This window comes from Mobula birostris, chromosome 8 (genome assembly GCF_030028105.1).
Source record: "Mobula birostris isolate sMobBir1 chromosome 8, sMobBir1.hap1, whole genome shotgun sequence".
NCBI classification, from domain to species: Eukaryota; Metazoa; Chordata; class Chondrichthyes; order Myliobatiformes; family Myliobatidae; genus Mobula; species Mobula birostris.
The window spans coordinates 20883656-20897148 of NC_092377.1; the positions used below are offsets into that span (position 1 = coordinate 20883656).

Here is a 13493-nt window from a genome sequence, read left to right on the forward strand (position 1 = left end):
TAATCCTAATTAGTGCTTATCTTCCCAAATACAAATATACCCTATCTCTCAGAATCCTTTCCAGCAACTTTACCACCACTGATGTAAAGTTTACCAGTCTGTATTCTTTGCTTTATTCTTGCCACATTCTTAAATAAAGGCACAGCATTATCTATATTCATTTTTTGGTACTTCACCATGGCTAACGAAGATATGACATTCTCAGACTCTCCTAATCTTGTACAAGGGATGTTACCTTGATATGTTTCAAGCCCTCCAGAAGTCCTCCCATGTAACATTAATGTGATCTAGCATCTCAATGTTCCCTCCCCCGAACTAACTAGCTTCCATGTCCTTTTCAATGATAAATACAGACCTAACCACCTCTCCCTTTTACTCTTTATCTGCTCACAGAATCTTTTAGTATGTTAGTTAATCTTTCAACTAGGGGTATTTCACAGCACAGTATGCCCTCATTTCATTCTTCTGTAACATATATTGCCTGCACAAGAGTCCATTTTGGGGATTGAGGCAAAGCCCTCCCCACCTAATACATTTACATGGAACGATACCAAAAGAAAGCAGCATCTATCATCAAAGATCCCACTCCCTTCTTGCTACTGCCTTCGGGCAGGAAACCCCATACCACCCAGGTTCAAGAGCAATTATTACCCTACAATGATCAAGCTCCTGAACCAGAGTGGATAATTTCAATCATCACTACTCTGAAATGAACCTACAATGTATGGACTCATTTTCAAGGAATATTTACAATGATTGTCATCAGTATAATCTGTTATTATTTGCACAGTTTGTCTTCTTTTGCACTTTGGTTGTTTCTTGATCCTGTAATGCCTTCAAAATAATGATTTTCAAGGTAGCATATTTTACAATATTTGATAATAAATTTATCTTGAACTCTGAACTTTAAACCAATTTTAGTAATATATCAAAAACTACATCTCACAAAAAGAGACATCTAACTTTTTTGTGAATACAAGATATTTTCTACTCAAATTAATTCATGTATGATTTAGTATGCAAATAACTTGAAACTTTACTAAATTATGCATAAAAGCTGATTCAATAATTTTGCTTTCAGCCACCCTAGCCGATCTTGTATATAATCATTGAATATACTTAATAAAGTTTGCCATTAAAGAGAAGATTGTGATCGGCACAAGATGTGTTAAAGGATGACCCTGAATACAGTTTTAGTGCAAAATTCAAACAAAATGAAAAGTCTAGAGGTCATTCCTTCCACGAAAATGTTTTAAAGTGTTTGCAGTTTGAACTGCAGAAGTATCTATATATTCATCAGCCATCTCTGTCTCAGCTAATGTTTCCAGAAAATTAGCCTTTGAAGTTGATCCCTCTCCCAAATTTGATCTAGCATGGAAGCCACACGATGCTTGCAGCATGTGGTGTCAACTATTTATCACCTGAAAGCTCTTTAATGTGGCCACAGTAACAAAATGGCTCTGTTCCAAGGTCAGTCATTCATGAGTCATCTGTTCTGCCTCATGTCATAGTCCTTACTTCTTATGCAGATGGTTACTTTCATGTAGTATCAGAAAGTGTGAGAAAAACGCCAATTACCAACCAACATAAGCATTTCACATCTGTTTCCCAAACTGATGGGAGTACAATGCCACAGGTTGAGTGATGTGAAGAAAATTTAATATGAGGCTCAATATAATCTATCAGCAATATGATCTATCCCAGTAATTCATAAGGTCATCCAAGTCTACTTATTACATACTGTCTGGGTAGTCTCCAGCCCCTTGGTATGAACATCGAATTCTCCAACTTCCGGTAATTTCCTCCCCCTCCTTTCCCCCATCCCTGTTTCACTCTGCCCCTCCCCCAGATGCCTATCACCTCCCTCATGGTTCCCCCTCCTTCTACTACCCATTGTGCTTTCTTCACCTTTCCTGCCTATCACCTCCCTGCTTCCCCTCCCCCACCCCTTGATCTTTCCCCTTACTGGTTTTTCACCTGGAACCTACCGGCCTTCTCCTTCCCACCCTCCCCCCCACCTTCTTTATAGGGCCTCTGCCCCTTCCCCCTACAGTCCTGACGAAGGGTTCCAGCCCAAAACGTCGACTGTTCTCTTCCACGGATGCTGCCCGACCTGCTGAGTTCCTCCAGCGTGTTGTGAGTGCTACTTATTACATTTGTAGATCTCAAACTCCTGCCTTCTAAGTGAGCAACTGACATTGCTTACATGAGACTGCATCTTGAGATATCCATCTGCTTTGCATGGGAAAGAAAGCATTGTGCATTTCCCATGAGAAATTTCATCTTTTGAAATACCAGTTTTCTCAGCCTTTCGTCAAATGATAATATTTGCATCTGCTGGGCAAAAAATCTGTCAACTTATTTGATATTATTTTTTTAAATAATTCACCTAAGCTACTTGACTGTCTCCGATTTCATCCCGCCTCCACAACCTTGGCGTGTTTTAAGTGAGTCAATGACCCGGGGAGCGATGTTGGCCGGGATCAGCGCTTTATGCTTTGGATCTTGGTAGGGTCATCCCTACCAAACAGGTCAAAGGGTAGAGGACAGACTAAGAGTGGTCCACCAGTCCTCCAGGTTCAGAGGTTCAGCTCAGGGCTAACAACCCTGACTGGTGAAACAGAACGGTTATAGAAACAGCAATGCAGAATCCTTCTGCATCTGAGTGTGACGGTATTCCCAAGTCTCCACCCGAGACTTGCACAACTAACAATGGTGGAAACCACGAGGAAGCTACTGACATGATGAAGGAAGTCCTGAACTCCACGAGAGATGGAGTACCTTCATTGCAGCCCTAAATTCCTCCATGTCAGCCACAGATGAGCACCTAGTGTATGTGTATTACTTCCCATCTGATGACTGGGGACGGACTAAAAGGACAGACTGACAAAGGACAGAATCTTTCATATTGAGTCTTTCATATTATACCTTTTCAGAGAAAAGCCCAATAGTTTCGCAACCAGTCAGATATTATTTCCAATGTATAGACGTCACTAATTTGCACACAGCAAGTTCACACACACACACACACACACACTGAAGTGACAAAAGCTAAAAAAAAGTTTCAGTGATGTTGACTGAAGAATAAATATTGGCCCAGGCACCATGGATAGCTCCCCGGCTTTCTTCCAGTGGTGCCTTGAAAACTTTCACATCCAGTCAAGTGGTAGTCAGCGTCTTGATCTATCAGGTCATTTGAAAAAAAAGTACATCACTCTCTCTGCTACTGTTCCACAATGAGAGCCGACAGTCTAGGAGCTCTGGAGTGGGGATTGAACACACATTGGCAAGAGTGGAACTTATTGAGCCCTGGCTAAAAGGTGCAATGATCAAATACCACTCAATGGACAAATACTGGCAAAGTTAATTATTGGAGGGAAGGTGGCAGAAAAAGGGAATTGCAGGTTACCCACCTACTTGAAATCTATCATCAAATTCACAATTCTTGAAATATGAACATTCTACAGACAGGAAATACACTCAGTGGCCACTTTATTAGGTACTCCTACACACCTGCATTTAATGCAAATATCCAATCAGCCAATCATGTGGCAGCTACTCAATGCATAAAAGCATGTAGACATGGCCAAGAGGTTCAATTGTTGTTCAAACCAATCATCAGAATGGGGAAGAAATATGATCTAAGTGACATTGATCATAGAATGATTGCTGGTGCCAGACAGGGTGATTTCAGAATCTGAGGAACTGCTGATTTTCTTGGATTTTCACGCACAATGGATTCTAGAGTTTACAGAGAATGGTGTGAAAAACAACAAACAAAAGAATACAGTGAGCAGCAGCTCTGTGGGTGAAAATGCTTTTTAATGAGAGAGGTCAGAGGACAATGGTCAGAACAGTTCGACCTGATAGGAAGGCGACAGTAACTCAAATAACCATTCATTACAAGAGTGGCATGCAGAAGAGCTTCTCTGAATGCACAACATGTTGAACCTTGAAATGTATGGGCTACAGCGAAAGGTTGTGAACATACATTTGTTGAATTGTTACTATTATTAAACATAGCAGGTACCTAATAAAGTGGCCACTGAGTGTCTATGCCAACAAAACAAATTCACAATATTAAAATATATACATAAGTTGAAAATAGAAAACAATTATTAAATAATTATTCTTGGTTGGTTCTGAATGTATTTACAATGAACCTCTCACACCCATTTTGAGGAAATCCCCAAGTGTCTTATACCCAGTGATGTAATATTTCCACTTCAGTATTTGAGATTCCCCAATTCAAGATGGCGCCGAGCTACTGTCTCCATTGAGGTCATGGCTCAGGTTTAATTAGTTAGTTTAGATTCATTGGCATGGCTTTGGATACAGAGCAGGGAGTTGAGGGTTAGGTTAGGGTTTAGCGATGTGGGGGAATTGAAGGACATGCTGGAGTCTAGGTCTATGTGTAAGCCTCAGCTCTGCATTCGAATGCCAGTAACACTGGCACTGGATGACAGGCCCTCAGAGCAGTGAGGACGTTTAGGGTTCTATAATCGGTGAGTCCAGAGTTCAAAACCTGGATTATGGAGTCCATAAGACATAGGAGCAGAATTAGGCCATTCAGCTCATTGAGCCTGCTAAGCAATTCCATCATGGCTGATTTATTATCCCTCCCAACCCCATTCTCCTGCTTTCCACCCATACTAAACAAGAGTTTATCACCTCTACTTTAAATATACCCAATGACTTGGCCTCCACAAGTTATTGGCATGAATACCAGATATTTATCACCCACTATTGAAAGTAATTTCTCCTCATCTCTGTGCTGAAGGGCCATCTTTGTATGCTGAGGCTGTGCCCTCTAGTCATTATGGCAAAGGAGTAATTTTTTAATCACCTAATTATTTTTATAGTAAATTTCTTGACATTTATAAACAAACATTCCATGTGAGAAAAGTCTGTAGGATTGGAAGCTCATGAAATGGTATGCAGAAAGTCCTAAGTAAATAAACAACAATGTTTTTTTGTTTAAAATTGGAAACATTGAAATTGGAACTAGAATTTAAGATGATAGAAAGTCACTTGGCAAAGTTCACATTGTGGTTCGGACAATTGTATATTAATAGCAGGTTGAGCCCCCTTTTAAAATCCCAATAGGAAATTTTAAAATATTCAGCTGATTTCTGAATTTAAATTTGAGCATAAGACATAGAAGCAGAATTAGGCCATTCAGCCCATCAAGTCTGCTCCGCCATTCCGTCATGGCTGATACCGGATCCCACTCAACCCCATACACCTGCCTTCTCACCATATCCTTTGATGCCTTGACCAATCAGGAAACTATCAATTTCCATTTTAAATATACCCACGGTCTTGACCTCCACAGGAGGCTATGGCAAATTATTTTGTTGATTCACCACTCTCTAGCTAAATAAATTCCTCCTTACCTCTGTTCTAAAAGGTCACTCCTCAATTTTGATGCTATGCCCTCTGGTTCTGTATACCTCACCATAAGAAACATCCTCTCCACGTCCACCCTGTCTAGTCCTTTCAACATTCCGTAAGATTCAATGAGATTCCCCCGCATTCTTCTAAATTCCAGCGAGTACAGGCCCAAAGCTGCTAAACGCTCCACAAATGTTAACCCCTTCATTCCTGGAATCATCCTTGTGAACCTCCTCTGCACTCTCTCCAATGACAACACATCCTTTCTGAGGTATGATGCCCAAAACTGTTGACAATATTCCAAGTGTGGTCTGACTAGTATCCTATAAACCCTTAGCATTATCTCCTTGGTTTTATATTCAATTCCCATGGAAAAAAATGCCAACATTGCATTTGCCTTCCATAAGTAAGCTTCAATAAGGATAAGTATGGATCTAGTGGGTGAGTATTAACTTGACTGAGATTTTTCAGGAGTTGACAAAGGTGACTGATGAAGACAGATCTGTGGATATTGTCTGTATGGATTTTAGAAAGGCACTTGACAAGATCCCTTGTGGGGTTCTCATCCAGAAGATTAAGATGCATGAGATCCCCAGTGAATTGGCCAGTTGGGTTCAAAATTGGCTTGCCCATAGAAGTCAGAGAGCAGTAGTCAATGGGGATAATTTATTATCCCCCTGAACCCCATTCTCCTGTCTTCTTCCCATAACTTTTAATGTCTGTACTAATCAGGAACCTTTCGATATCTGAAGAATCTTGATGATCCCAAAGGGACAGCCTTCTATTCCGTGGCTGTGTCCTCTGGTCCTGAATTCCCCCTCTATCGTAAACATCCTCTCCATGTTCACTCTATCTAGGCCTTTCAATATTCGATAGGTTTCAATGAGATCCCCTCTCATAACCTGTAGATATGCTTTCACTAATAGAAGATTTCAAAAATATTGCTGTTTTGTTTGTAGGTACTTTGGCATATCCTGAAAAGTTCTACATGCACGCTTCCATTTGTCTCTTAACAGAATGAATAAAACAGAAAAATCAACAGATCTATTAAAATTAACTTAGCAAACAGCCAGTAACTGAATTTTACTCATGTTTCTCAGTGAATCTGTAGAGTATTATCCGACTGCAACAGATTTTCCTTTCACAAAACTAGTTTAAAATGTTGGTAAGCACTGGTATCTTACACTAGGAAATGAGTGACCTCTTCTCTGATCACTAGAGTAAAGCCATTCATGTTTGAAAAACAGAAATATATACAAACAAGAGAAAATCTGCAGATGCTAGAAATCCAAGCAACACACACAAAACGCTGGAGGAACTCAGCAGGCCAGGCAGCATCTATGGAAAAGAGTACAGTCGAGGTTTCGACTGTAACATTGAAATATATACAAGCAGCTTTAAGTTAAGAATTGTGCATTGAACAGGACAGAAAGGAAAGCAAAAGAAAAGCCTGTCAAAAACAGAATCAGATAACAGCAGTGATAACATGCATTGAACAGAACGTCACTCTCAAAATATCTTTCTCTCCAAGTTAAACACAAGTGTTCATTTATTGCTTTACTCTAAGGCTTAAGCTTCTGAGCAGGACAAGCAAGGAATGGTGAGGGCTGTGGTATCGTGAATGGTTTCCACTTCTGTCAAACTCTTGGCAATCATATTCATACCAAAGTTGATACTCAGCAAAGAGTCACGCACCACAGTGACCAATACTTTCTTAGTATCATACCATGCCACATTTGTATCCTGTATATTGAAAACCTAACCAAGTTCCCTTAAAAGTCAATGGGTGAGTGGACAGCAAGTGAACACAAACCAAAATGTCCCACTTTCAAATCCATGATAATGCCTTTGCACAAGTTAGCCTATCTTGCTTTAAGGAAACGCAGACTCACCTTACTACAGTTGTGGGTCTGTTTCAGTGTGATCCAGCTCACAAAGGAACAGGCCTACTGTATTAAGGAATACAGTCCTTATGTGTAAGGAAAAATGGGTGGAGAATATTACTCAGTCAGCAATAAGGTTGATTTACTTAGAAAGTAATCTCATTCAGGAGCAGAGGAAACAGAAATTGCGTCAATTTCTTCCAATGCTTCCAAGTGACGGCAGTGAATGAAGGGAGTATGAATATAAATTATCCTTATAAAATGAATGCAAGTCACTTATAGCAACATGGTCATTGAGAGTAACAAGAGAAGTGACTATTCCTCTCTGCACTCTAGACTGTGGAGAAATATACTGTGAATTAAAGATTTTGATAGATAAAGGTTAATATTGGCTTTTTGAGTATGGAAACTATCTTGCAGCTTAGCTTGTTAGAGATATAGCATTGGCTTTCAGCAGAGATGACCCTTAGAATAAATATTTGCAGTTGCTTATCTTGTAAGAATTAGACTCAAGTATATGAGACAAACTGTTTGTTAATACAAAGTTGTACACAGGACTGGATTTTTAACTTTTGGCTGTTGCTATGGGTATAGATTATCACAAGAGAACTACATGTGAACCTGGCTTATCTTTCCTAATTCACAAGGTTAATCAAACAGCCTTTGTTTTTGCAATCGATTTGTACATGTATAAAAGGAGCAGTGCTCTCGGTATTACTTGGAGTTCGAAACCCACTGTTTGTGGTTCCACTCCCCACGATATCGTGAATAAAGCTCTCTTTACTTCGAAGTCCATGCCTAATTTATTTGCAATCAACTTTAATTGAATTTCCTTAGCTAATTGATTTCCCTAACAATTTCGCAATGAGGAAAGAATTCCTATAGATACAAGATCCGAGCGAACCCCGGCGATACTAAATTTCTCTGACAATATAAGTTATGCTTGGGAAGCGTTCGGGAAGAATGTTTGACCGTGAGCTGCCGTGAGTCTCCAGGGGAGACAAGCCCGGTGCAGACGATGGGCCTGCCCAGCCGATGACCATCCCGGAACTCCTGGAGAGGGGCAAGACGGTACGTGGAAGACAGGGTCCGAGATCCACAGGGAGTCTACTGGACAGTCAAATTAAAGGACAATAGGGACTTCAAAGACTGAGGTGAACTCTGGCCAGAAAAGGGTAAGGAAATTGTATTGTGTTTGAAAACTAACTAAATTTGATTACAATCTGCCGACAAAGGCTCCGATGTATAAGCATCCTGAGAAAAGGGTAAAATAAGAAGTGCAATCTTATCAGAGACTCTCCTGCTTTCACCAATACCATTTACCTCCTGAGGATGTTAACCTGCTATCAAGATTCTTTTTTACAGCAAATATTAACCCTTATATTAAATTAAACCAATATTAACCCATTGTCTATCAAAATCTTTCACTCAAAAGTATTTTCCTCTACAGCAGCCATAAAAGTATCCGGGTAAGAATGAATTAAAAGCGAACATTAATAAGGCCTCCATGAACATCACCCAATCTCAGATATGCTGGTGTATTTAAGTGAAAAGCATTTTAGTATTTATCTGATCTGTTTATTTTGGGGACTGGGAAGCAAAGACTTCATTTAAACTCTGCCTTTGGCAGGAACAATGAATGTGCCAACATCAAAGATCAAATTGTACAAGGGGTACTCAGATTGCACAATGAGAAGCAGTGATTCGAAGGAGACTAAAACAATATTACGTACAATTAAAGATATGGATGGTTTGTTGCTGTCATTTTAATCCAGAGATGACTATGTAGCCCCAAATCTCTCCACTTGGATTATACATATATAACTATGAAAATAACAGAAAATATTATTTTGCTTTGAAAGAAGGATGAGTTTTTTCCTTGTTAAGTGCAATTTTAACAGGCTCTAGGTGCCTATAAAAATGCCCACACAGAAAAGCTAGTCACTATGATGTCCCCAGAGTTTTATGATGGGATGCCCAACATTGAAATGCCAAGAAATACTAATATTGTTGTGTGTAATCGTGACAGAACATTTGCACACCGCAAGAGAAAGAGATCCCTATCGGAATTTAATCAGGTCACTTCCAAGCATGGCCCTTTTCATTTGAAGTCTCGAACAGCACAACTAACCTTGGTAACTGGATCCAGATGAAGTTTGGCGAATGGAACTTTCAGAGGCGTGTGTTCCAGAATAAAACTTCTGACTGTAATACTTGGGTTTGAAGGTGAACTGCTGAGACTGGCTACGCTGCATCAGCATTGTCAGTGGCTGTGATGGCAGAGGCATCAAACTATAAGGGGAAGAAAACAATAAAAATAAAAATACATATGTATTACAGCATACTTAAATTCAAAAGGCAACCAGCATTGCTTCATGATGAGGAGAGAAGATCCCTTTGTACTAAACTTTGACATCACTCTGCTCAAGTGTGAAAACAGTACCTAAATGTTTCAGTGAAGTCAGAATCACAGAGCACAGAAACACCAACTGAAGTTCATCAATCATCCAGTGCCTATTTACCTTAAACCTACAATGATTCCATTGCTTTCTCCCTGCTTTCCCACTGGATGCCTCAGGTTTTACCGATCACTTATGCACTAGAGACAGTTTAGGGCCAAAGAGCCTACCAGCCCACACAAATTTGTGGTATGGGAAGAAACCAACTTACAGGGAGATAATGCAAACTCCACAAATACAACACCAGAAAGTCAGGTTTGAGCTCAGGTTGCAAGAACTGCAAGACAGCAGCTCAACAAATATGCCATTCCACCACCTCCTTTCTCCCACAATCTCCTATCACAGCATTACCAGAAACCTAATGTGGATCCCACTGACACAAGACTCATAGTGTATTTATAACAAACAGCCACTACGATTGCCTCATCCATCTCCAACCAGTCCCCTACCTGACAAAGGGTCTCGGCCTGAAACGCCGACTGTACCTCTTCCTAGAGATGCTGCCTGGCCTGCTGTGTTCACCAGCAACTTTGATGTGTGTTGCTTGAATTTCCAGTATCTGCAAAATTCCTGTTGTTTGCCCTACCCACATTTTTCTTTTAGTAAGGAAGAATTCAGAACAATCCTTAATCTTATTGTTGTGATAAAGACTTCTGTATGAATTTGCAACACTTATCCTGTGAATCTGAGAAGTTGCAGCAGTTTGGGAGAAACTGAACCAAGAATGAGAACCAGTGCAAAATGGACTGTGCACAGGGGGTAATGGTGCATGAGGTTATGGTGATCTTAAGCAGTTAAAAGCCTCTGGGTTATTTACTTGACTGCTTGTATGCTCATAGAAACATAGAAAATAGGTGCAGGAATTGGCCATTCAGCCCTTCGAGCCTGCACCACCATTCAGTACGATCATGGCTAATCATCCAACTCAGAACCCTGCACCAGCCTTCCCTCCATACCCGCTGATCCCTTTAGCCACAAGGGCCATATCTAACTCCCTCTTAAATATAGCCAATGAACTGGCCTCAACTGTTTCCTGTGGCAGAGAATTCCACAGATTCACCACTCCCTGTGTGAAGAAGTTTCTCCTAATCTCGGTCCTAAAAGGCTTCCCCTTTATCCTCAAACTGTGACCCCTCGTTCTGGACTTCCCCAACATCGGGAACAATCTTCCTGCATCTAGCCTGTCCAATCCCTTTAGGATTTTATACGTTTCAATCAGATCCCCCCTCAATCTTCTGAATTCCAACGAGTATAAGCCTAGTTCATCCAGTCTTTCATCATATGAAAGTCCTGCCATCCCAGGAATCAATCTGGTGAACCTTCTTTGTACTCCCTCTATGGCAAGGATGTCTTTCCTCAGATTAGGGGACCAAAACTGCACACAATACTCCAGGTGTGGTCTCACCAAGGCCTTGTACAACTCATGAAGGGCAAAGCAGAACATGACGGCTTCCCTTCAACCTAATCCAACACTTGTTAAGATTAGTGGTCAGCAGAGTTCCAAAACACCAACATCCATTTTTTCTTTAAAATTTTCTGTGTTCTGGTTTATTGATCCTCATCCCGAATCATTTCGCAGTCAACTTTGCGGAGTAAGGCAAATAGAGGAAGAATGCATGGTGCTGGGACTGGGAGGTCTATTAGCCTTTTCGTGTGTTGATGAATGGTAACATTTGGAGAGAATTGATGGGAGACGTGGGGAGACTGGAATGAGATTTCAGTAAATGGGTGTTTAATGGTCACTGCTAAATGGTCAAGGATGTCTCTGATCGATTGCATGACATTCTGAAGTGGGAGGGTGATCAGCCAGATGTCATGGTGCACATCGGTACCAATGACTTAGCAAGGAAGAGTGAAGAGGTCCTGGAGAGTGAGTATAGAGAGCTTGGTAGGAAGGTGAAAAGCAGGACCTCAAGGGTGGTAATCTCAGGATTGCTACCTGTGCTAGGTGCCAGTGAGGGTAGGAATAGGATGCTCTGGAGGAGGAACAAGTGGCTGAGGAACTGGTGTAGGGGGCAGGGTTTCAGATTTCAGGATCATTGGGACCTCTTCTGGGGCAGGTGGGACCTGTACAAGAGAGACGGGTTACACTTGAACCACAGGGGGACCGATATCCTTTCAGGGAGGTTTGTTAGTGCTATTGGGGAGGCTTTAAACTAGATTTGCAGGGGGATGGGAACCACAGTGCCAGAGCTGACAGTGTGGCTGGGGTGAAAATAAATGATATTGAAAGTTTAAGCAAATCCGCTGATAGAAAGGTTGTGAGTGGTGGTAAAAATCTTCTGAGGTGTATATATTTCAATGCTAGGAGTATTGCGGGGAAGGCGGATGAGTTGAGGGCGTGGATTGACACGCGGAATTATGATGTTGTAGCAATTAGTGAAACTTGGCTACAGGAGGGGCAGGACTGGCAGCTTAATATTCCAGGGTTCCGATGTTTCAGATGTGATCGAGGCAGAGGAATGAAAGGTGGGGGAGTAGCATTGCTTGTTAGGGAAAATATTACAGCAGTGCTCAGGCAGGACAGATTAGAGGGCTTGTCTACTGAGTCCTTATGGGTGGAGCTGAGAAACAGGAAAGGTATGGCCACATTAGTGGGATTGTATTACAGACCACCCAATAGTCAATGAGACTTGGAAGAGCAAATCTGCAGAGAGATAGCAGACAACTGCAGGAAACATAAAGTTGTGGTGGTAGGGGATTTTAATTTTCCATACATTGATTGGGACTCCCATACTGTTAGGGGTCTAGATGGTTTAGAGTTTGTAAAGTGTGTTCAGGAAAGTTTTCTAAATCAGTATATGGAGCGACCAACTAGAGGGGATGCAATATTGGATCTCCTGTTAGGAAACAAATTAGGGCAAGTGACAGAAGTCTGTGTAGGGGAGCACTTTGGTTCCAGTGATCATAACGCCATTAGTTTCAATTTGATCATGGACAAGGATAGATCTGGTCCTAGGGTTGAAGTTCTGAACTGGAAGAAGGCCAAATTTGAAGAAATGAGAAAGGATCTAAAAAGCGTGGATTGGGACAGGTTGTTCTCTGGCAAAGATGTGATTGGTAGGTGGGAAGCCTTCAAAGGGGAAATTTTGAGAGTGCAGAGTTTGTATGTTCCTGTCAGGATTAAAGGCAAATTGAATAGGAATAAGGAACCTTGGTTCTCAAGGGATATTGCAACTCTGATAAAGAAGAAGAGGGAGTTGTATGAAATGTATAGGAAACAGGGGGTAAATCAGGTGCTTGAGGAGTATAAGAAGTGCAAGAAAATACTTAAGAAAGAAATCAGGAGGGCAAAAAGACATGAGGTTGCCTTGGCAGTCAAAGTGAAGGATAATCCAAAGAGCTTTTACAAGTATATTAAGAGCAAAAGGATTGTAAGGGATAAAATTGGTCCTCTTGAAGATCAGAGTGGTCGGCTTTGTGCAGAACCAAAAGAAATGGGGGAGAACTTAAATAGGTTTTTTGCGCCTGTATTTACTAAGGAAGCTGGCATGAAATCTATGGAATTGAGGGAATCAAATAGTGTGACCATGGAAACTGTACAGATTGAAAAGGAGGAGGTGCTTGCTGTCTTGAGGAAAATTAAAGTGGATAAATCCCCGGGACCTGACAGGGTGTTCCCTCGGACCTTGAAGGAGACTAGTGTTGAAATTGCGGGGGCCCTGGCAGAAATATTTAAAATGTCGCTGTCTACGGGTGAAGTGCCGGAGGATTAGAAAGCGGCTCATGTTGTTCCGTTGTTTAAAAAAGGATCGAA

The 13493-nt window shown here is 41.1% G+C and overlaps 1 protein-coding gene across 5 annotated transcripts in view; it reads right to left on the reverse strand.

Annotated features, from left to right (window-relative positions):
• Positions 1 to 13493, reverse strand: part of ltbp1 (latent transforming growth factor beta binding protein 1) — a 452733-nt gene that overhangs the window by 347971 nt on the left and 91269 nt on the right. For all 5 annotated transcript variants that reach the window (XM_072264871.1, XM_072264876.1, XM_072264872.1 and 2 more), the window contains exon 4: positions 9409 to 9569. In XM_072264871.1, coding sequence (XP_072120972.1) covers positions 9409 to 9569 — 161 coding nt within the window. The remainder of the gene's footprint in view (positions 1 to 9408; positions 9570 to 13493) is intronic.